Source organism: Solanum stenotomum, chromosome 8 (genome assembly GCF_019186545.1).
Source record: "Solanum stenotomum isolate F172 chromosome 8, ASM1918654v1, whole genome shotgun sequence".
NCBI lineage: Eukaryota > Viridiplantae > Streptophyta > Magnoliopsida > Solanales > Solanaceae > Solanum > Solanum stenotomum.
The window spans coordinates 11,683,299-11,708,101 of NC_064289.1; the positions used below are offsets into that span (position 1 = coordinate 11,683,299).

At 33.9% G+C, this 24,803-nt stretch overlaps 4 protein-coding genes and 2 pseudogenes across 4 annotated transcripts; 5 read left to right on the top strand and 1 right to left on the bottom strand.

Moving 5' to 3' along the window:
• The first annotated feature begins 545 nt into the window (after positions 1–545).
• LOC125873484 (putative late blight resistance protein homolog R1A-3) lies at positions 546–1,821 on the top strand (annotated as a pseudogene).
• Positions 1,822–3,098: 1,277 nt separating this feature from the next.
• On the top strand, positions 3,099–6,466 carry LOC125875028 (putative late blight resistance protein homolog R1B-23). The gene is made up of 2 exons (XM_049556082.1): positions 3,099–3,215; positions 3,918–6,466. Exon 2 carries the CDS (start codon positions 3,953–3,955, stop codon positions 6,254–6,256), a length of 2,304 nt encoding a protein of 767 aa, XP_049412039.1. The 5' UTR covers positions 3,099–3,215; positions 3,918–3,952; the 3' UTR covers positions 6,257–6,466.
• Positions 6,467–10,090: 3,624 nt separating this feature from the next.
• Positions 10,091–12,840, top strand: LOC125873486 (putative late blight resistance protein homolog R1B-16; annotated as a pseudogene).
• Positions 12,841–13,414: 574 nt separating this feature from the next.
• On the top strand, positions 13,415–14,291 carry LOC125874540 (glucuronoxylan 4-O-methyltransferase 3-like). The gene has a single exon (XM_049555440.1). It carries the CDS (start codon positions 13,458–13,460, stop codon positions 14,289–14,291), a length of 834 nt encoding a protein of 277 aa, XP_049411397.1. The 5' UTR covers positions 13,415–13,457.
• A 567-nt stretch (positions 14,292–14,858) lies between these two features.
• Positions 14,859–19,137, top strand: LOC125874766 (uncharacterized). The gene is made up of 3 exons (XM_049555785.1): positions 14,859–15,153; positions 18,220–18,334; positions 18,926–19,137. Exons 1-3 carry the CDS (start codon positions 14,929–14,931, stop codon positions 18,997–18,999), a joined length of 414 nt encoding a protein of 137 aa, XP_049411742.1. The 5' UTR covers positions 14,859–14,928; the 3' UTR covers positions 19,000–19,137.
• Positions 19,138–20,276: 1,139 nt separating this feature from the next.
• Positions 20,277–23,376, bottom strand: LOC125875120 (GDSL esterase/lipase At1g71691-like). The gene is made up of 5 exons (XM_049556205.1): positions 23,063–23,376; positions 22,726–22,847; positions 21,521–21,757; positions 20,732–20,981; positions 20,277–20,646 (listed from the first exon to the last, which is right to left on the bottom strand). Exons 1-5 carry the CDS (start codon positions 23,337–23,339, stop codon positions 20,426–20,428), a joined length of 1,107 nt encoding a protein of 368 aa, XP_049412162.1. The 5' UTR covers positions 23,340–23,376; the 3' UTR covers positions 20,277–20,425.
• Positions 23,377–24,803: the final 1,427 nt, after the last annotated feature.

A 24,803-nucleotide genomic window follows, 5' to 3' on the forward strand; every position in this document is an offset into this window, starting at 1 on the left:
TATTTTGTCATGTCAAATTTTATTTAATTATTAATTTAGTTGAGTGATTTTGGAAGATAGAAACAGTAAGTTAAGTGATTTTGGAAGATATCAAACAAAGTTTAATAACTTCACTATATCAATTTTCATAGTTGAGATATTAACTCATTTTTGAAGAAATAGATATTTTGTCTAATTAAACACCCTCCCAGCCAAAAAGAAAAAAGAAAAAAAGGCCCACACATACTAGCAAGGAGGCCGGCCTGGAATTAATACTTCCAGTAACGGGAAGAAAATTCCTTTTATTCATGTTGATTACATATCGGTGACACATGAAACTTAGAAAGACTCATTTATTTTATCTATTAAAAGTTGTTTGAGTCTTATTGAGGTAAAAAAAAAATGATTTTACACGTCTTTTTCCATACGGCAATAATATGATCCAAACCTTTTAACAGATCATATAAATGTGCCTTGGTTTTGGTTTTTTTCTTCTCTAAGTTATGAAATAATGTGGTCTCCCTTTCTTTTATGAAATTAGGGTGACAAAGCAATCAATTCAAGGCATGGAAGTTGCTGAGACTTGTGGAAAAGGAACTCTTTCTGCTGGAGAACCTTCCACCAAACGTAGTATTACATCAATTTATGATGATGATGAAGTTGTGGGCTTTGAGAAAGATGCAGAAATTATAATGAAGAAATTGATACGAGGAACAAAGGAGCGGGATCTTATCTCCATCTTTGGAATGCCCGGACTCGGTAAAACAACTTTGGCAACAAAAGTGTACAACAATCCCTCTATTGTTAATTACTTTGATGTTAAATCATTGTGTGCTGTGTCGCAAGCATATAATAGGAGGACTTTATTGGTTGAGATTTTCAAACAAGCTACAAATGATAAGATCAAAATCAAAGAGGACGACGATGTAGCTGACATGTTGCGCAGGGTTCTAATTGGCAAGAGATACCTCATCGTATTAGATGACATTTGGGATGCGAGGCATGGGAAGATTTGGGAATATGTTTCCCTCAAGGTGAATATGGAAGCAGAGTAATGGTCACAACACAAATTGAACANAGAAGCTAAGGCATGTGAATATAGACAGTTTTCCAGTGGTATGGGAAGACATTAATGACGAAGGAAGTTTTGAAGAGTCTTCAACAACTATGCTAGAGAACATGAAGACTTTTCGTACTTGTGATATATGGTTGGATAATATGAATGCAAGGTTGTGGTGGATGTTTCCGAATCTTGAAGAACTCGACCTCCAGGTTGAAGATGAACCTAAGTTTCCTTTGTTTCCGATACCAGAAGTTCATACTCGGCTTCATTCTGTTTTTCTGAAGTTCTCATTAAAGAAAGTCTTCAATTCAATTGGATGGGAGAGGTATTTTGTGTTCCCTTCAAATATTAGGCATTTGTACCTTGGCGGCTTTTTGTTGACGGAAGAAATGGTTTTAAACATTGCAAGATTGAAGAAGCTTGAGAGTCTCAAATTACGTGTGGGATTTCCTTATGGGAGATTACAGAGGTTTCGGAGCTGTAGCTGGGATGTGACAAATGTGGAGTTCCCTGCACTCAAATACTTGACATTACACGGTGTGATGATGAAAGAATGGAAAGCTTCAGAGGAATCCTTTCCCGTGCTTGAGAAGTTAGTTATAAGGGGAAGTATCATCAAGGAGATTCCCCCTAGCTTTGCGGATATTCCAACACTGCGACTTATCGAACTGTCTCAATGCGTCCAGTCTCTTAGGGTTTCAGCTATGAATATCAAAAGAGAAATAGAAGAAAATACAGGATGTGACAGTCTCCATGTTCTAGTTGTAAACCAAATATAAATGTATTTAGAAGCAATTCAAAGTTGCTCTATTTCCCTTCTGTCATTATTATCTGTTTTTTTTTATTAGGAAACTTTTTAACTTGGAAGCTGAGATTGCAATTCAACTTTGTAGGTCTTTCAGAGCTCAAATGTGCTTTATTTCAAAAAAAAAAAATGTGAGATGTTTCGTTATGCTTTTGAGAGAAAATAAATGCTTTTGGAGCAGCAGAAACTGTTTTCACATACTAAATAAATTAGTTTTCATCAAAAGTACTTTTTTGAAAAAAAAATATACTTTTGAGAGTAATATACAAACATTTTTTTAAAGTTTGGTTAAATATTAATTGTTGAGCAAAAATATTTTTAAATTAATTAACCAAACACTGATGGCTTTTTCACTAAAAGTATTTTCGTTTTGAAAATTATTTTTAAAAAAATAAAAAATGCTTCAAAATTATTTCAACTTAAAAACACTTGAACTAAGTCGATCAAAAAAACTCTAATTCTGATAAGCTCCTTTTTCAATTTCGTAGAAGAAACAAATTTGAATCAAATAAATAAGAAGGGTACTATTTTACTTCATTAGGATTAGTAAGGTAAAATCTAGCTCTCCTTGCTTGCACTTATTCCTATTGATATTTTTTATGTTTAATAAAAGGCCACTGACACTGTCTAGTGGGAAATTTGCGGAAAAAAACTGTGTTTTAATTATTTTATTCTTCTTATATATAAATAAAAAAAATATTATGACAATAAAAAGAAATTACGATGAGTAAAAAAAAAAGGTACAAAAGTATCTTTTGACGGAAATAACATGGAGGTCCCGTGTATGATTAATTAACATCTTATGTAGTACAGTAGGACTATTTACAATATTTGTTTAATTAACATGTACTCACTATATTATTCTTATTTGTTCATTTTAAATTATGCACCTCTCTTAAAAAATATAAATTGATATAAATAGTTTATTACAATATTTATATTAATTAATATATAGTTTTAGTACTCCTTATATTCCTAATTATATATGTTCACTTTTTTTTTTAGTTGTTTCTAATTATTTGTCAATTTTGACAAATTAAGAAAAAATAAATTTATTTTACCTATTATACCATCAATTTATTACTTTGAGAAAGGTAAAACTTTTTGAAAATCTTAAGTTATTAATTTATCTACTTCATAATTAATAGGAGTAAAATTGTAAACTAAGTATGTCATTCATTGTCTTCTTAATAGGTTTGTTAATTCAAAAGTGGACAAGTAATTAGTAGACGAGTATGCTTTTCTCTTCCTATCCAGATTTTAACATCACTCTTCATTCTTCTTAGAGTTTGGATTTCTCTAAACCCAAAACCATTAAGCAACCTTGGAGCAACTAATCACCCCTATTGCCACTCTCAATAACGAAAGGTCAGATTTCTAAATTTTATGAGTTAATTTTTCTTTCAATATTTTGTAATATCTTTTATACGGTAGATCTGCTCATTTATTTATCAGTGGACGTAGGTCAACTGAGAGATCCATATTAAATTAGTGTCTCTTTTGTTATATTTCTCTTATGTTGTCTGATTAGTTGACTTTCGAGGTCTGCTTTGTTAGATTTCGTATGTCATGCGATTTATTTAGATCCAAACATTGTTATACTAAGTTAGAAGTTACAATTCATAGACATTTCCATCCTAAGATCAGAAGAAGTAAACTACTAATGTAAGGGGTTTATTCATTTCATTCATCTTGATTATATGGTGGTGGCCTTTAGATTCATAAGGCTTCACTTTGTTACTACTCCCTCCGTCCCATTTTATGTGGCATTTTTCGAATTTTGAAATTCAAGCAAGTCTATTTTTTATCATAAGTTTTTCATAAATCTTTTAAACATTTTGAATTAACAATTATTGTGACTTATGGTACTTTTTACATAGTTTACAAATATATAAATTTCATTTCAAAAAAATTGAAGATTCCATGCGCAAATTTCTGATCAAATTGACTCTCGAAAAACAAAAAGTGCCACGTAAATTGGGAGAGAGGGAGTATAATTTTTTGGTTTGGAGTTTTTTTCTCTAAAAGTTTAAGATTGTTAATGTTTGTTTTCATTTCTTTTATGAAAAGATTGAAAGGTGGTAGAGTTACTAATTACTCAAGGCATGGATGTTGTTGAGACTTGTGGAAAGGAAACTCTTTCTTCTGGAGAGCCTTCCAACAAACGCAGCATTCCATCAATTGATGATGATGAAATCGTCGGCTTTGAGGATGATGCAGAAATTATAATGAAGAAATTGACCGGAAGAACAAAGGAGTTGGACGTCCTCTCAATCTTTGGAATGCCAGGACTCGGAAAAACATCTTTGGCCAGGAAAGTGTACAACAATCCTTCTATTGTTAATCACTTTGATGTTAAAGTATGGTGTGCTGTGTCTCAAGCATATAATAGGACGACGTTGTTGGTTGAGATTTTCAAACAAGCTAATAATAAAAAGTGCAAAATCAAGGAGAATGATAACGTAGCTGACATGTTGCGCAAGATTCTGATAGGCAAGAGATACCTCATCGTGTTAGATGATATATGGGAAGTTGAGGCATGGGAGGATTTGAGATTATGTTTCCCTAGAGGTGAAAACGGATGCAGAATAATGGTAACAACTAGAATTGAACAAGTTGCTAAGCATCTCCAGCACTGCAGTGATCCTTATTCTCTTCGATTTCTAACAATGGAAGAGAGTTGGGTATTATTGCAGAAGAAAGTGTTTCGAGGAGAGAATTGTCCCTCAAATCTAGTGGAAGCAGGGTTACAAATTGCCCAACACTGTAAGGGATTGCCTCTTGTGGTTGTTCTGATTGCTGGAATGATTGCAAAAATGGGAAGGGAGGCGTCCTTGTGGCTCGAGGTTGCAAATGACTTAAGTTCCTTTGTTTTAGGAGAGCAGAGTATGAAGGTAATACAATCAAGCTATGACCATTTAGAAAACCACTTAAAGCATTGCCTTCTTTACATGGGATTGTTTGCAGAGGACCATGAGATTACAGTGGATGATCTGCTGAAGTTGTGGATAGCTGAAGAGTTTGTATTGAATGCTGAAACAGAGAACATGGAGGAAGCATCTAGAGTTTGCTTGAACGATCTACTTAATAGAAGCCTTGTAATGGTCTCTAAAAAGAAAATCAATGGTGACATAGATAGTTGTATACTTCATGATGTAGTGCGTGAGTTTTGCTTGAGAAAACTTGAAGAAGAAAAGTTTATGCAGCTCACAGTGCCATACAGTCCATATCAGCATTTAAGTTCTATGAATTCACGGTTATGCATTTATATTCATGATGATCTTGTTGAAGAATTAGATCATTGTGACTATCAGTTTGATAAGATTCCAATGCTCGAGTCTAAGGAAAGTACAAAGTGTTTTGGTGAATGTTCTAGATCCTTGGAGTTCATTGCTCATCCAAATTTCAACTCAGGGAACATATCAAATCTTTTACCTTTACTTGTTAAGTTAAGACTTGTTCGGGTGTTGCATTTTCTTTATGAGGATCTGCCAAGTTCTTGGCCTACCGCAGTACAATCCCTGACTCACTTGAGGTACCTTGAAATTTCTGTTGAAGAATTTGATTTCGAGTGGATATCTCACCTGTTGGATCTTCAAACACTAGTGGTTCGTCCATCTAAATTTATAAGGACTTCGCCTACAACTATCTGGAAAATGAAGAAGCTAAGGCATTTGAATGTAAAGAAACTTTCCTTGGTATGGGATGACAATGATAAAGCAATTTTTGAAGAAACTTCAACAACTATGCTAGAGAACTTGAAGACATTACACACTCATCGTATAACTGTGGATGATATGAATCCAAGGTTTTGGTGGAGATTTGCGAATCTTGAAGAACTCAGCCTCCGTGTTGAAGCTTTACCTAGTTGTCCTTTGTTTCCCTCAGTGGAAGTTCATACTCGTCTTCAATCTCTTAATCTGGTCATAAGCCCTCTGGAATTCTTTGATTCAGTTGGTTGGGAGAGCTACTTTGTCTTCCCTTCAAATCTTAGGCATTTGTACATTGGAGGTTGTTTCTTAACGAAAGAAATGATTCTAAACATTGCAAGATTGAAGAAGCTTCAAAGTCTCACATTACACGGGGGATTTTCACCATGGAAATCGGAGAACACTTGTTGGGACACCACAAGTGTCGAGTTCCCTGCACTGAAATACTTGGCATTACACTCTGTGAGGATGGAAGAATGGAAAGCTTCAGAGGAATCCTTTCCCGTGCTTGAGGAACTATCTATAAGAACTGGTTACTACTACAAGGAGATCCCTCCGAGCTTGGCAGATATTCCAACACTGCGACTTATTAAACTGTATGACTACACCGACTCTCTTGGGGTTTCAGCTATGAATATCAAAAAAGAAATCGAAGAAAACACAGGATGTGACAGTCTCCAAGTTCTTTTTTTGTCCTAGATCGATACACATAGCATAGGTAGAGTCATAGACATTCTCATTCTCATTCTCAATCCAAATAAGTATTCAACTAAACAATATTGTATTTCTTTTCTTCTTCTGCAGGGTAATTACTCCCTATTTTCTTCTGCAAGATTCGCAAATCTCCCTTTTTATTTGTATTTCAGAATGTATTGAAGTTTAACAAATTTAATATATTTATGTATTTAGTATCAATTTCATAATATATCTGTATATTCAAAATTAATTTCATCTCGTGCATTAATTTCATCAGAAAATGGACTATCCAGATTGTCAAGTGATGTTTTTTATTCACATTTTGTAAAAAACAAAAAAAAAAAAGTTAAATGCATTTCTTAACATATCAACTTCCTAATGTGTTTTGCATCTCCTGTGAGCAGGTTACCACAAAGTGTCCACTCAAAAGACAGAGCATATGATAGAGATTGTGGGTTTACTTGAGATTAAAAAAGAATAAAAAAATGACTAGTAGTACGAGCTTGTTTAGTGAAGGTTCTTGGAGGCTAAAACCATTGTTTTTTTGCAAAATTTGAATAGTTCCTATCACTTGTATTGATCATTAATCATACATGTGAGTGTGCACATTACTTTAGATCTAGAATTCATTATCGTAATTAAGTTGATTTTTTATTCTAAATTATTGCTTAGCCAAGTCTTACTATAATCCTTTTATTTAAGCACCATCAACAATTAATATATTTACTCTAAACCAGAAGTTGACACACCATAAAATTTAATGAGATTAACTTCGTTTCACTGGAAAAGAAAATTACACCATCAATTCATTTTAGAAATTCTTTTTTTTTTTAATTTAATTATTATATTTTCACATTTAAAGATTAATGATTTTCAGTTTCTCTATTTCTTTTCATTTTTCAAACCACATCGTACAAATCTAAGATTATTTTTTTTGAAATAACGTTCAAATATTCTTGATACTATCAATTTTGAGTATTTCCTCTGTCCCAATTTATGTGACAAACTTTACTTTTTGGTCAGTATTAAAAAGAATGACACATTTCTATATTAAGTAGCAATTTAACTATAAAATGTCTATTTTATCCTTAATGAAATGATTTACGGCCACACAAATTTCTATCATTCATTTTGAACCACAAATTTTAAAAATCTTCCTTTGTTTCTTAAACTCGGTACCGAGTCAAACAACATCACATAATACAATCCTCTCTCATTTTATATTTCTGTTACCATCAAATTAATCAAACCTTTGAAACAATTAATCTCTCATCTGTGGCCACCCTCAACCACACAAGGTAAGAATTTTCCTATGTTTTTTGTTGTTGTTATATTGCTATTTCTCTTCTCATCTTTTGTACAATAATATTTATTCACATTTTTATGTCTTCTTTATATATATATTGTGATTATGAGTTCCTTTTCTTTCCAATAATGTAAAACGCTCACTTGAAAATTTCTCTATATTTTGGATTATGAGGCCCTAAACAATATTGGTAAGTTGGGCAATAAATGGGATTTAATTTCTTAAATGATGAAAAGAAGTGTACTAATGAAGTAAAAGGGGAAAATGAAAAAAACTGTCAAATATTTTTTTTAGAACTGGTGACAAATCCAATTAGATTAATTTTGTAAGAAAAAACTCAAAAATTAAATTACTTTATTGATACAAAACAAGGAAAAGGTACGAGTATTGTAGGCAGCTCTCGAGGCAGTGTGTCACGACCCAAATTAGGTCCGTGACCGGCGCTAAGGGGAAAGAATCCCAAAGCAAGCCTTAACATAAATCTACAGAAAATCGGACAGAGTTTCCTTTGTTTTTAGGCATATCCTGGATTTTTCCTGTCTCAGAAATTCACAACCCAACTAATAGCAACTATAAAACACCATATAATATCCATCAATGATCAGATGGTCACGCAATAAAACCAATTCATCTCCAAATCACGGAAAAAGTTCCAAACTAGTCACTTGACTATAATTCGAAGGACTAATCTTGACTCAAATCAAAAGAATGACAAATGGAGCGACTCTAAGAGTTTTTAAAAGAAACTAAATAAACATAGCAAATCAATAGTTCTCTTGCCACGCGAAGCAATGCGGGGCTCACCAGATGCTACCAACTCACACGCTAGTTAATGAAATCCTCTTCAATACCACTTGAACTCTCTGTAAAAACAATTAGCGAGGAGTGAGACGCTAGCTCAGTGAGTAATAATACTTAACCACAACCGTTTTAATGAGGGACAAGTCAGAAAACATGCTAGTGTAATAGTCATAATGATGAAACAATGCTCTTTAAGAAACAATAACAATATTCAATCTTAGGTGCCTCATATAAGCATAATCAATGTAAATACATAATAGCAAACTCAGAAAAACATTTTCATATCAAATCTTATAGTTGGGAGGTTTCCAAGGATGAATCATGTAATCAGTGTGGTCTTCTCTTTAAGAAGTAACCAATAACAGTGAACTCCTCATAAAGGAGTTAGTTATTCATATCAGTAGATCCCTACTCGAGGGATATCAGTACAGTATACTAGTTCTACCTTCCCACTAGCAAGGGCTTTATCAGTAATCAGAACTACAAGGTGCACCAGATCTAACGAACCCACCGTTAGCTACGGGATTCATCAAGGTCTACTCCCATTTATATTTTTCTTGTAATCAGTAGAAGCATTTCAAAATCGAACAGAGCATTTAAATCTTATCAAATCATATCATTTCAAAGTTTAACAATCACTTGTCAAAATACTATTTCTCAAACAAGTATAAAACCTTTTCAATAACAATAATCATATCTTGTAAGAATGAGATCATCTCAAATAATCTTTTCAGTATCATATCAGTAAAAGACTTGTCCCACATGCAAGTTCAAAACAGTCGGTAACACATTTACTTTATAAACCATGTAAAAATCATGAAATTTGTGAAAAACAAATTGTGGTAAGATTACTACTCACAGTACTCATGCCAAAATACCAAGCTCATCACTCTAGTAATCCGTACGATTCCTTTAGTCAATCTATAAACACATTCATATCAATTTCGAGCTAATCTCCTTGTTAAGGCTAATTCATAAACTAAGATAAAGATTTTTCAACCATTTTTGGATCTTCTTGTCCATCAAATTGCTAAATTATAATTATCCTAGGTCATAAGTAATTTTCATTGATGCACAATCTCCTAACGTCAGCCAATTTACATAACTTGTTCATCTACTTCTGTCCCAAATTACAACTTACTGTCTAACTCGTTGTCTCTGGTAATAAAACTTCAGCATCCGAAATAGATTTTCTAGACTAAGAATTTCTCATGGCAAAGCTACTAAGGATTGTGGCAAGGCTGTTAAGGATCAAGGTGAAGGTGTAAAGGAATACGATTTACCTCAACCTGTTTAAATCTGTTGAATCCTTCCCTTCTTTCGGCGTATACCCCCCCTTGCTTCGCACTGCCTCTCTTTCTTCTCTATCTATTCCAATTGCTTTCTTCCTTTATTATTGTTGTACGCTGATTTCCCAATCCCTACTCCCTGCTCTCTTTCTTCTTCTTTTTTTTTTCGTTAATTTGCTACAGCCCTACGCTGCTTTGGGCCTTTTAGCCCACTATTCTCTATTTTTTTTTTAAACAAACCAACAATCTGCCTCTCCTTTTTTTTAAAACAAAATCAAAAGACAAAAATGACCTTACTTCAATGTAGGGTATTACACAGTGGCTTGAAACTAATCTCCCGCAGTCACCCACCATGATCGGAGCTGAGATGATTCATACTAGCTTGGTTAGGTCAATATCTGTACAAAGACAAGTGGTAGCTAAGCGAGAGTGCTTTCGGTGATGAATAATCTTTTATTAGACCAAACAAACAGAGGAACCGCTATTCCTCACTGCGGTATTTACTCTTGAAATACAGGGTATGCCAACCATTAGAAAGAAAGTGTAAGCAAGGAATTCTATTCTTGTACCCCTAGATTATGACCGAAATCTCAGAGACACACATTAACTAAACTAAGGTCCTATTACCCCCGGAACCCATTTTTTTAAATTTTGTACACCTTTTTAGCTTACGTGGCATCCAAATATCTCCCACGCACCTCAATTGCGTGAAGTTACGGAGTGTGCCACGTAAGCCAAAATGTCTACAAAATTACCAAAAAAATGAATTTGGATAATAGGATCTTAGTTTAGTTAAGATGTGTATCTGAGATTTCGGTCATAGTTTGGGGGTATCTGTGTCTTATCCCATACAAAACATAGTTAAGTTGAGGCTATAATTTGTTGGTTTGGTTTTTTTATCTAAATTTTGAAGATTTCATTTCTTTTATGAAAGTTGAGATCAAGGCAGTTGGATTGTAGTTGACATATTGTATATGGAGACTTGTGGAGAAGGAGCTTTTTCTTCTGGAGGGCCTTCTGCTCAACGTAATTTCCATCAATTGATGATGCTGAAGTTGTGGGCTTTGAGAAAGATGCAGAAATTATAATGAAGAAATTGACCGGAGGAACAAAGGAGTTGCACGTCCTCTCAATATTTGGGATGCCAGGACTTGGTAAAACAACTTTGGCCATGAAAGTGTACAACAATCCTTCTATTGTTGGCCACTTTGATATTAAAGTATGGTGTGCTGTGTCACAATCATATAATAGGAGGACGTTATTGGTTGAGATTTCCAAACAAGCTACAAATTATAATAGCGAAATCAAAGAGGATGTTGACATAGCTGATAAGTTGCTGAAGGCACTAAAAGGCAAGAGATACCTCATTATGTTAGATGATATAAGGGAAGTCGAGGCATGGGAAGATTTGGGTTTATGTTTCCCTAATGGTGAATATGGAAGTAGAGTAATGGTAACCTCTCGAATTGAACGAGTGACTACACATCTTCAACATTGTGGTGAACCTTATTCTCTTAGATTTCTAACTCCGGAAGAGAGTTGGGAGTTATTGGAGAAGAAAGTATTTCAAGGAGAGAGTTGTCCCCCGGATCTACTGGAAGCAGGATTACAAGTTGCCAAACATTGCAAGGGATTGCCTCTTGTGATTGTCCTGATTGCTGGAATTATTATGAAAATGGAAAGGCGTCCGTCCATGTGGATGGAAATTGCAAATGATTTAAGTTCTTATGTTTTAGGAGAGCAGAGTATGAAGGTGATACAGTCAAGTTATGATCGTTTGGAAGACCACTTAAAGCCTTGCCTTTTCTATATGGCATTGTATCCAGAAGACTGGATGATTCAAGTATCGGATTTGATGATGTTGTGGATGGCTGAAGAGTTTGTACTGAATGTCGACACACAGAATATGGAGGAAGCATCTAGAATTTGGTTGAATGATCTACTTAACAGAAGCCTAGTAATGGTTTCTCTCAGGGATTATGATGGTGACGTAATATGCTGCATACTTCATGATGTAGTGCGTGAGTTTTGCTTAAAAAAACTTACAGAAGAAAAGCTTATGCAGCTCACAGTGCCATACAATCCATATCAACATTTGAATTCCATGGAATCACGGTTAGGCATTTATATTCATGATGATCTTGTTAAACAATTAGATCATTCTGAATATCAGCTGGATAAAATTCCAATGCTCCAGTCCAATCTGGAAACAAAGTGCTTTGGTGAATATATGTCCTAGGACTTTGGAGTTCATTGTTCATCCAAAATTCTACACATGGAACAGATCAAATCCATTATCTTTACTTAAAAAACTAAAACTTGTTCGGGTATTGAAATTTATGGAGGTATGCCTTCCAAGTTCTTGGGCTAATGAAGTACAATCGCTAACTCACTTGAGGTACCTTGAGATTTATGTCAAAGAATTTGATTTCAAGTGGATATCTCAACTGCTCGATCTTCAAACTCTTATCATTCGTTCACCTAGTACTCTAAGGACATCGCCTGGGGCTATCTGGAAAATGACGAAGCTAAGGCTTGTACAAATATACGAATTGTCCTTTGTATGGGAAGAGAATGATCCTGCAATTTTTGAAGAAACTTCAACAAATATGCTAAGAGAACTTGAAGATATTCCGTTACCTAGTTGTCCTTTGTTTCCCATAGTGGAAGTTCATACTCAGCTACAATCTCTTGGTCTGGTGACAAGCTATAAGGAATTCTGGGATTCAGTTGGATGGTAGAGCTACTTTGTCTTACCTTCAAATATTAGGCGTTTGTACCTTGGAGGTTGTTTCTTGACGGAAGGAATGGTTTCAATCATTGCAAGATTGAAGAAGCTTGAGAGTCTCACAATAAAGGGGGGATTTCCTGTGAGAAAATCAGAGAACCATTACTGGGACGTCACAAATGTCAAGTTTCCTTCACTCAAGATCTTGATGTTAGAGAGTGTGAAGATGAATGAATGGGAAGCATCTGACAAATCCTTTCCCATGCTTGAGAAGCTATATCTATTATTTTGTTTCTACTTCAAGGAGATCCCTCCTAGCTTTGCTGATATTCCAACACTGCAACAAATTACATTGCATAACTGCAGTGACTTTCTTGTGGATTCAGCTATGAATATTAAAAGAGAAATAGAAGAAAACACTGGATGTGACAGTTTCCAACTCCATATATTGCACTACCCCTAAAGTAGGTTCAGCACCTCTTTAATTTCTTCCATCTAAAGGAGATGTTCTGATTTGTCTGTATGGCTTTTTAGTTCTGTAATTTGCTGTAATGTTTTTCGAATCTTCTATTTTGTCATGGCTCAATGTATGTGCCTCAACTCTATTGCTTGCTTCATTTTAAGTATGTTGAGATGAAGAGAGTACTAAACAAGCATAACGCCTCACCTTTTAAATTTCGGTTTTAGTCCATCTATTCTATTGAGCTGCCCTGCCTCTTGAAATATCCATCATAATTTGCTCCTAGACATGTCTTGTTCCAAATAGTAGTTTATAGTATGTCATAACAAACACGTTTTCAATTAATTTGTTAGGTCCTCTGTTTCTTCTTTAGTAGAGTATAAAAAATAACTACAAATGCACTTTAACATTGAATTTTGATCTTGAATATTCAATGCATATGAATATTAATTAAATCAGCTCAAAACCAATGTATCTTTTTTCATTTCTTTCACTTTAAACTAAGAAACAAATCATGTAAAATCACTATTTAATTGTGAATTCTTTTCCCTATTCCATTTCAAAGCTAGTTAAAAACCAAACCATCTTGCTCCTCCATATACTCTCACAAGTCTATCCCCATGAAAGAAAACCAAATAACATCAAAAAAACAACAAACAATGATCATGAACAAGCTCATATTATCATGTATTTTCTTCATCTTTCTCTTGTACTTGATACTAAGAGCAAACTCCCCATCTTTCAAGCTAAAAAACTTATCAATAAACTCATGCAACAAGATTCCACCATCTCTAGCTGAATCATTTCTCCACTATGCCACTACCAATAGAACAATGCAACAAAAACACGACGAAATATCAGTAACACTTAAGGTCCTTGAGAAGAAATCACCATGCAATTTCTTAGTCTTTGGACTTGGATTTGATAGCTTAATGTGGAGTTCATTCAACCATAATGGACGAACCGTCTTCATCGAAGAAAGTAATGATTGGATCCACAAAATTACTAAAGAAGTACCTTCACTAGAAGCTTACCAATACACTTACGAAACTAGACTTGATCAAGCTCCTGAGCTTCTAAGTATTGGTAAAAGAGAAGATTCTTGCAAAAAAAACTTAGGTGATCCAAGAAATTCTAAGTGTCCACTTGCCCTAACAAATATGCCAAAAGAAGTGTATGAAATTGAATGGGATTTAATCATGATTGATGCACCAACAGGTTCATTTTATGATTTACCAGGGAGGATGAAAGTGATATATACTGTTGGACTATTGGCTAGGAATAGAGAAAATGGAGAAACTGATGTGTTTGTGCATGATTGTAAAAGGTATGTTGAAGATAAATTCTCTAGGAATTTTCTTTGTGAGGGATATATTAGGGGACAAGTTAGAAATCTTAGGCACTTCACTATCCCAAGTTATAGAAGTGGTTTGATTGAGTCGTTTTGTCCTTAAGTCCCAGTCTTGTCACACTGTTACTATTTTTTTGAGTACGTGTTCTATAATCTTTCAATTATCATATAGCTTTACATTTACACGAAAGAGGATTTGTCCTTGTTGAAAGCCAAGAATGCGTGTATTTAGTTTATTTTTCCTTTTATTTGATCTATACTTGAAAGATGTTGTGTGTATGAAAAATTTTCTGGATTGCTTAAGGATTACAAATGGTTGATCGAAAGATCAATATGATATCGATACATTGAACATCGAATTCTCAGGAGATGAAAGTATTATTACTGTTCAACTTTAAATAAATTAGACATACGAACAAATTAGGAGAATTCTGAAGGTTTTATTATCTTATAAATTTCAATAAATAAATCGAAGAATCTTAATAAATCAATTGATTGATTATCTAAATTTCGAGATGTTTATAGTATGTGTTCGAACAATTTGTGGTGTTTAATCGAAGAACCGTGAGGTTAGAGGACTGATTTTACAAATGTACAAAGTAAAGGCGTCAATTTGTATATATTAAACTAAAACTGAAAATGACAAAAACGACGTCGTTTGGTCTGGCCAAACTCTTCTCTCCTTTATCTTCTTTTCATTCGTTGTACTCCTCAGACTGCAATTTTTTGGAGCTTTGAAAATGGCGAAAGGGAAGAAAGAGCTGTTAGCGTCAGCACCATGGAGGGTAGACCAAGAACAAGATGAAAAATTCAAAGACGCAAGGCTTAAAGTCACAAGCCAACCAGGTAAAACATCCACTATGCACGTTCCTGGTAAAAAAACGGTGAATTCCAAAGACAATGAAGCAGATGATTCTCTTGAAATTGATCCTGAACTTCGTTACAGCTTCCAACGTAACTTCCAGGTCCCTCTCTCTATTCTCTTTCTCTCTCTGTCTTTGTTGTTTGTAGATATGAGGGCTTCGGGTCGGGGGAGGGGGGGGGGGGATGGGGAATTTCTCTATTTATACCTGATGAAACCCCCTTGGCTTAGAAGTGTGTTTACTCCTTCGTATTTTGAAGCGCCTTAGTGAAAATCCTGGTTCCGCTATTGGGTACACATAAAGCCATAAACTTGTGTTGTTAGTATATGGAAATTGTTACTCCACTGTTGAGTCTGGGATAAGGAAGGATAGCTAGTTAGCGTAAAACTAGTAGTCCACATTTAGTGATAAATTCTCTGAATAATTGATTTTACAAGATTGGATTTATACAGACTATAGCTGAACCCACTATGTAGGTGAACAGCCAGTGTAACTTAAATTGCAGGCCTAAGCTAATTAGGATTTGAGTATATGGAATTGCTAACTGTATGTGGGTTGGTTTCGCTGTTTAAGTTGGATTCAAAAGGTTGCCGTTTTCATTTGAGAGATTAAGAAGATTGTTGATTTCTTTTGATAGGTTATTGCATTCCAAGTTTTGAGAATAGTACCTTCAAAGATTTGCTTTTGGCTATTTGCTAATGGAAGGGAAAACTAGTTTTATCAACTTTATGTCAGATAAATAGTGAATTGTTATGATATAATAGTGAAGATGAGTCAATGAGGATTTTCTCTAGGCAAAGTTGAACAGCAAAAACATTGAGCATTACTCGGTTGGGAAAAGCATAGGACGCAATTGGAATAATTTCAGGGTCTTCAACTCCTTCTATGTGACTCTATAAGAATGGATATGTTGCAATAGACTGGATTTATATGGCTTTAATCTTTAGTCTGCCAAATAACAGAAAAAGAACAGGGGCCGGGGAACAGGAGACAGAATGATACTTCCATGTATGTGTTTTTCTGTTCATAGAGCTTTAATCTGCAAATAAAAGACCTTTAATAACTTTCAAACTTCAAAGAGAAGTGATGGGACTACTCTTCCAAAATCTGGGAGAGTAAGAAAACAAAGGTAACTATGCTCATAGATCATAGATGAATTTGTGGAACTAACAACAACAACAAACCCAGTGTGATCCCACAAGTGACGCAAAACCAACTAATGGTCCAAGGTATCCCAATGTTGGCACTTGGCGATGTAAGTTTCTATCATGAAGACCGGTGTGGCACTTGACTTCAGTCATCAAGTGAAAAGATAGAGAGCTGAATGGGTTTCACATCCTAAAGTGGTCATATGTGTGAGACCAGCATGCCTCAAATAGTTCCACCTGTGAGATTGAGCTGTGGAGGTGGTCTAACTCTAAACATACTAACGTTTATTTTGGTGAAGTATTTTGGTTCTCATAGAGCATAGACCTTAATATAACAACTTAGACCCATCAAACCATTTTTTTTCTCGAGTCAGAAGTTGTGTTGTATCAAAGTGGCTTCAGCGTATTGCATGTGTCAGACGAGCAGTACATTTAGTAGATATATATTCGGGTAGATTTTAGAGAAGTTCTGTGCAATGACGAAACTTGTATTTGTGTTTGTTTCCAAGTACATGCCCTTCCATGTAAAGTGAAGAGACAGTAAGTGAATTACAAAATTAGTTTCCAGTCCATATTGAACAATGGTTTTTTCTCCACTATATTGATTTTACTTATTTTGTCCTCATTCCTCAATGTGAAGCATTTGATTTTAAATGAGCCTTAGAGGCACATCAATAGTAAGACAAAAATTTATTAAGCAACTTGAAGGTATATGAAAAATAAAATAGGAAAAGGAAACTATATAAGTTAAGAAAAAGAAAAGAGCACGAGGAAGAACCTAAGGACAGCAATGACAATGGGCAGCTATTCCAGTCATACATACCTATCCCTTCACAATTTGATTAGCTCCAGCCACCTCTGTGCTTCAGTACACCCTTGTCTGCTTGCTCCTCCTTTGTCTCTCCATTTGCTTTTTCAACCACCCTTGTGCTCTCCCTCCCACTCTTTCGAGCTCCTTTCCAATACCCTCTATTCCTCTCCTCACATTTGTAACTTCATCTCTCCCCCATCACCTTAGTGCTTGTTGCATAAGCGTTGCTCAAACTATCCTTTTTAGCATCAAGAATTTCACGTCATTGATAGTGCAGAAGTACTTGCTCAATGGGCTGTCTGATGATCTCCCAGTGCTTAAATTCAGGGTTTGACTTGGATACTCACTATGGATTTAGGTTTTTGACGTGTATCAATGAATGATTTGTTGAAAAATATCTTCTGCTTTTGCATGAAAGCAATCCGAGATTAGCTGTAAGAGGTTTCAGATGGTTTCACACTTTCACTGTGCCAAGAATCCCTGTACCTGAAATTTTGGGCTTATTTTCGACCAAATACATAGATATTTGGAGTAATTGGATGATCTAAGCTGACAAAGGATGAAGCTCGAGGGATTTGGATTAAACAAAATAATAGATGTGTACTTGGAAGTTTGATTGAAGATTGGACTGAAAGGAACTGTGGCATATAGATGAGGAAATGTTGAGAGAGAGATTAAAGGAATTGCTGGGGAAGATAGCTAATTTATAAATGTAAAATCAATCTGATAAATATTTGGATTGACAATGCTAAACCTGACAATATGTAGAAGAACTATAGATGACAAAATACATTCATCTGAACCTTTTCTATGATTGATTATGAATCTGTTTGTTCAATTCTTTTACACCGTTAGAAGACCAAATGCAATCTAAATCTAAAGTTATAGCGTGAAGCGGAAAAAAGCGACAAGGCCCCACTTCACGCTTTAAGCGATGAAGCGCTCACATACTCATTCTAGTCTGTGAAGCGTAGAAGGCTCGCATCGCTTCGCTTCATCGCTTTAAGCGCTGAAGCTCTCGCTTTCCTGAACACTGGACTCATACAAGTACCTGATAAAGGAAATTTTAGGAAATTAAGTGGATGCTCTTTTTGATAATGGATGACACCCTTCAATATCAGTATCTGCTATACTTTGAAAAGCTATGGAGCCTTTGATATCTCTTGATTTATTAGAAAATAACAGTACCATTCTTTCATCTCTTTGCAGTTTCTTCAACGTGTCTTCAGCATTGACACAATTGTTAAACCTCTGCCTCCTACAATGGCATACAATGTTTCTCGTAACTTGACCTTCTTTACAAGTATCTTTACGCAATTCTTTGGTAAGTCTATTTGTCTGTTGCATATTACAATTTGCTTTCAAGGAAAAGGGTCCTTTTTTTGTGGTGTTCCCTTGGGAGCTACTTTTGGCTAGTTTGGTTATTTTCGTCGTTTTGCTGAAATGTTTGTTCTTCTTATGAAGACCCCTTTTCAATTTGCTTCTTTTGGAGCGTATGTCCTTGCGTCTTTTTGTTTGGAAGTGGGGGATCATTTGGAGTTCCTTTTTCAAATAAAAGGTTGCTGGGAGGTTTGAACTTTGAACCTTGGAGTTTTAGGTGTTAGGCTGGACATTTTACTTGAAGTAATATTTGTTAAGTTGTCTATGCAAGTTGCAAATGCAAAGGTGGGAATGAAGTCACGACTAGCAGTCTCCTGCGGTATGGCTAAAAGATGACAAGGAGAAAAAGATTTTCTTTTGTTTCCTCAGTTTTTTTAGATCTTAATTCTTTCCTTATGGGTATAGTACAGGGAAAGCAAATGAAGTATAAAAACAGATGTTTTTGCCCTTCTAAAACCTTTTGATCATTTCTGTTTCCTTCCCCTTATCTTCTTTTTTATTTTCGCGCTGTAATCTGTTATTTTCATTTTGGCAGATCCTGAAGGAATAGCAAATGCACAAAAATCTCTCGGCTTAGGACAGGAAGAAAAAGTTCGTAAGGTCCGTTAAAGGACTCATTTAATCTCTGCAAGGAGTAATGTTGAGTTCTCTTTTTCCTTTGCTTGTACCTCTGATATTCTGGATATGCTGGGCAATTTTGTACTCTATATACATTTGCTGATAAATGACAAGTAATCTTTAAACTCATCAGTTTACCAACATAAGTACCAGTAACTCCTATTTTGATAAATCCCCATGCTACTAGCCCTGTTTACTTTCATCCACACCGGTACACACTTCTAATAACTTACATCTAATTTAGCAAAAAGCATGGTAGATCTCTTCTGAATGGTATTTTCTTGATCCTTGTCGAAATCTTTTCATCAGTCTGGTAAGACGTAGCTGGGTACAAGTATGTCTACTAGATTTTGAATCGTGAAGCTGTTTCTAGCTACAAGCATACATTCTTGAAAACTTTTAACCAAGGAGTTGTAGGTGCAGTTGTCCTCTGCATCCAAAAACTTAAAAATCCTAGATTTCCCTTGCCTAATAGTTTCTGAAGAGAAGGCTTAGAGCAATTGTAAAGTTGTTTTCGTGTAACTAAGAGGGTTATGGTTTCGAGCCATGAGAGATGTTTGTGTGAGAATAGGTCCCTTCCACCAAGGGTGTGACCCTTCTCAGACCTTGTGTAAACGCGTGATGTTTCGTGTGTTGGGATGGATGTTACAATTTTAAGGTATCATACCTTAGAAATTAAGAATCGTACTCGTGATTACTTGTAGCAACTGGCAGATAAGTACGAGGCAGTGAGTGTGAGCACACTCATAACTTCAACATGAACTTAATTAATAATTGTTTCAATTATTAAAGAACTATATAGTTAATAAGTTCTCAACTACTGTTAAAAAATAATAATGGGTGCAACGAGACTCCGCACTCTGCATTCATTAATTCAAATTCAGAACCTCCTCTGTCTTATGGTTATCCTAATAAGTACTCCCTCCATCTCAAATTCCCTATCGTGTTTCTCTTCTATACGCCTCGTAAGAAAATATTAATTAAAAGAGAGTTTTGACTATTTTGTCCCTATTTATTTCTTAAGATATAATCTCTCTTCAAATTTACTTTATTCCAGTGTTTGTATTAGAAATCACGACAAGATAATTTGAGGAGAGAGTATCTCTCTGCCTACACTCAAGTTCTTCTAACACCCTTTTCTATCAATACCATTAATATTTACTATCATTTTATATGTTTGAAGCACATTAATATGAGAATCTTTTAAAGAATGATAAAATTATAGATTGACACACATTCCTAATATATCAGTAACTGCTTCATGATTCTCCACAAGAACAAGACAATACATTCTTAACTAAATATAGAAACATACCCACAAAAACAAGTTAAAACAGAAAAAAGAAAGCTCAGTTCACTACACATAAATGGTAATTAATTAGTAGAAGAAATTCAATTTCCTTCCATAACATCAAAGTCAAAGAGTGGCAAGTTGCTGAATATTCATTGGATAAACAACATCAGGTCCACCACTAAAAGCCTTCCTTCCAAACAAGATGTTAACTGCCTCAGTTGGATGAAATGCATCCCAAAATATGTATTGTTCCCTGTTAGAACATGGTGTTTGGAATGGTAAACATGTTATTTGCCCTCTATTTCTCCCTACCCCACAGCATCCAAGATTTACTTCACTAAATCCTGTTACAAAAGTTGAAAAGACAAATTTAGTTAGCTAATATACATGAAGCTATTTTATGTATGGATTAATAATATATTGACTTACCATATTGTCTGGAATTAGCAAGGAGATCTTGGAACATATTCCTGATGTCAATGTAAGAAAATCTGAAGCCAGGGAGATTGGAATTTAGGCTGGTGAGCATTGATCTAACATTGTTATGGAATGGAAGGACAAGTTGATTCACTTCCTCTGAACATGCACCATTTTGACTTTGTGCAAGAATACTTGGAATACACCCCATTAGTCCTACTCCACCAATCACAAATTTTCTTGCTCCAAGATTGTATAATCTCTAAAAGTTTCATGAATTCAAGGAGGAAAAAAAAAGAAGGGAAAACATTGGTTAGTAAATTAAAGGAATAACTACTAGTTTATGTTTTTGGTACAAAGGAAAATGTTTGGTGAGTAAGCAAAAAAATATTGTCGCAAAATCATTTATGCAATCTAATAATTACTATGGGGTGGGGGGTGGGGGTGGGGTGGGGTAGGGCAGTCAAGGTGGGGTGGGATGGAGTTGGGAAGAAGACAATTAACTTGAAATGTCACTTCGTTGTTCTCTCTAAAAAAGTCATTTTCCTGATTTTTAAGAAACTTGTTTTATTAGAGTTCAGAATATTTTGATCAACAAAACATGCAAAAATCAAAAATATTTTTCAAAAATTATTTTCCTCCGTACTTAACACAAATGAAGATGGAATATATGGAAAGCAAACTAATTTGTAAAATGATTTTCCATAAATTAGTACTCTGCTATAAGAAAATATGGAAAGCAAACTAATTTTGTAAAATTACAAGAAAAGAAAATATGAGATAATAAAAAGAGAATCTTACGATAAGTTGTTGATTATACTGTTGAGTCAAGAGAGTAGCATATTCTTGAGGATTATATTGATTTTTTGTATTATAATTAGGCATAAGGTAATTGTTAAGGTAGTCATTGCTTCCCATTCCAACAAAGAAAATTGATTTTGCTAGTGCCTCTTCCACATCTCCTGCACCAGTGTTTCTTAATTGGTTCAGTGTGCTCTCAAAATTTGTGATTTGTTGATTGAATGGAATGCGCCCTACCTGTATAAAATTCATAATGATGAAAAATATTATATACAATTAATTACTACATGCAAGATTCTACTAATTAGTAAAAAGTAAAAAATGTAAAAGTACTTGGGTAGGTGGTAGGTAGGTGTAGTGCATTTAAGTTTATTTATTTGTTCATGGATTTATTGTTGCTATATTTGAAGCATCATTTGTTAGGTTGTACTTGTGAGTAGATGCATCATTGATAAGATCTTTAAGGTTACCTACCAGGATCGTAGTGAGATACATAAAATTTAGGGCAAATTACTGAAATCACGTACTTTTAAGGTAAAATTACAATTTATCCCTTAAAAGTTTATAATTATAGAAATTTATCCAATTTTAACTAGAGGTTTTGAGCTCGAAGTGAAAAAAATCCTAATAAAGATAGTTTCTTCCCTTAAATAGGTCATATGCATCACGAATCCAAATTAATTGAAGCTTCAATATAAATGGGATACCATAAAAATTAAGGTTTGTAGGCCATATGGTCTCTTTTTTTTTTCTTTGATCCAAATGCTACTTATTTGAGTCGAGGGTTTATCAAAAACAACTTCTTTAACATCACACGGTAGGGGTAAGACACTAAGACTACATACATCCGGAACTTCTCAGACTCCACTTATGAAATTATATTGAATATGTTATTATTGTCATGGTAGTCATCAAAATGCCTACTTACTTTTTTGAATATAACTCATTTAACTTTTATACACTACTCTAATTACACTAATTACATGTCACTGAAAAAGATCACTATAGGCAATTTACCGTTATAAGTAAAACTAATAACCTAAAAAATATGGTAAAAAAAACCTTACTACAACAGGATAAATTACATCAATAGGGTACTAAAAATACAATAATAGTACTATGTACAAGTTTACTCATTTTTTTCTTATTTTACTTGGAGGTTGAGGTGATTTTTGCCACAAAATATATAAATAAAGAGTACTTACAAAATTTCTGCCAGTATTATCAAGAATGCCGGCAGCAGCAGAGGCATAATTGATTCCAAATCTCATTTGGTCTCCAGAAGCCTGTGAGTATGGTGGAGTCAAAGGTAGTCCAAGCAATTCAGCTGCATGTACAATGTCATGTGTTAATATTTATTTTTACACTAATTTCTATACATTCACTTATATATATAATAATAATCAACATGCATGCTACCATCAAGAATTATGGTGAAATAGATAGGAATTTGTCGCTTTTAACTAAAGAGTCGAGCGGTCAATTCAGATAGGAAGCATTTTTTCCCTTTAATAGATCTTACGTAACACAAATTATACGTACCAATAACATCAACCATAGTGAGACCATTGGAGAAACGACCAGTAGGACCACCATTAAAATCAATTCCATAAGGAAGATAGTTAGCCTTAGCTAAAGAAGCTAAGTTATTGTTATTGCCATTGTCTATCAATGAGTCTCCAAATATGAACATAGCAGGCACCAATGCACTTCTTGTTCCACTTCCTTCTTCTTGACATAATATTACATTATTATTATTATTCACTAGCAATACAAACAACAAAAAACACAAAGGAAATAGCCTAAAATTATAAGCCATATTATTTTTTTTTGTAAAATGGATTTTCTAGTATGAGAATTGTAAGTTGAAATTGTTATGAGAAGGTTTAATATAGAGGTGGGGGGAAATAAATATGCGGTAGTTAGAGAGGAGTAAATGAATTCACCTGTATGGTGCTTTATGCAGAAATGGGTAATAATTGATGAGTGAGTATATAAGAATTGATATTGAGAATATATTTTTATTAATTTTGTATGCTAAGTGCTACTCACTCTACAGTCTACAACAATAATTAATCATCATCTAAAATAATGTAAATTTACTACTATATGCTTGCTCATTTCATTTCTATTATTTGCCATCATTAATAATTTGTTCATCTATACCTATTTGGAAGGTTATCATACTATTCTCCTGGGTTAACTTCTTGAGTCTACTGTATTAATATATTACTCCCTCGGTTTTAATTTATTTGTTTGATTTTGATTTGATAAACAATTTGAAAAAGATAAAGAATTTTTAAATTTTGTAATCTTAAACTAAAGATAGAATGTATCATAATATTTTTAAATATTATGATTTTAAAACATATCAAGTGGAAAATAAAAATTAAAGAGTTATCAAAAAATTTAAAAAAATTATTTTCTAAACGAATTTTTTTAAAAAAAATTGAAATGAAAAGAGTACTTGTTATTCTCCATTGATATTATTTGTCTTTTAAATTTGTATAATTTTGAAAAGATATTAATAAATAATCTTAGTTATATGAGTATTTGTTCAAACCACTACTCCATAAGCTAGTCTAATTTTCTTTACCCCATGTTGATTTGACATTTCTCCTAAGAGAATACTTTTTTTTACATATAACTATTTTTTTCTTGATAAATGGACAAATAAAAAAGAAATTTTAATTTTAGCATAAGAACCATATTAAATAAAACGGAAGAAGTATTTATTTCACTTAATTAATACTTTACTAAATCCTCCGTTTCTATTTACATGTCGTCCTTACTAGAATTAGTTATTCCTTAATATTTGTCATTTCTCAAAATCAATGCACAAATGACATTATTCTTTCTATTTTACCCTTAAAAGTAATTAGCCTTGAAAGTATATATGCATTTGACCTACATAGGCAGACAAAGTAATTAATTCATGTTCATTAATCAAATTAATTAATCAAAGTAAATTAATTCTTGTTTATTAATTGAAAATTTGACTTCAAGAGAACACTAAATAAAGGTACAATGATACATTTACGTAATTTTTTGAGAAATGTAAAATCTAAAATTGTGACAACTAAATAGAAACGAAGGGAATAGAATAGTAAGGATGATTTTTTAAAAGAAGTTAACAAATGCTTCTCCTTATACTAAAACTATCATATATTTCAAAACAAATCCAAAGTGACAAACGACTATAGTAAATTTTAAATGCAGGAGATATTATATTTTCACCTAGAAATTCTAAAAAATAAACATTGAAAACAAAGAGAGAAGAGTC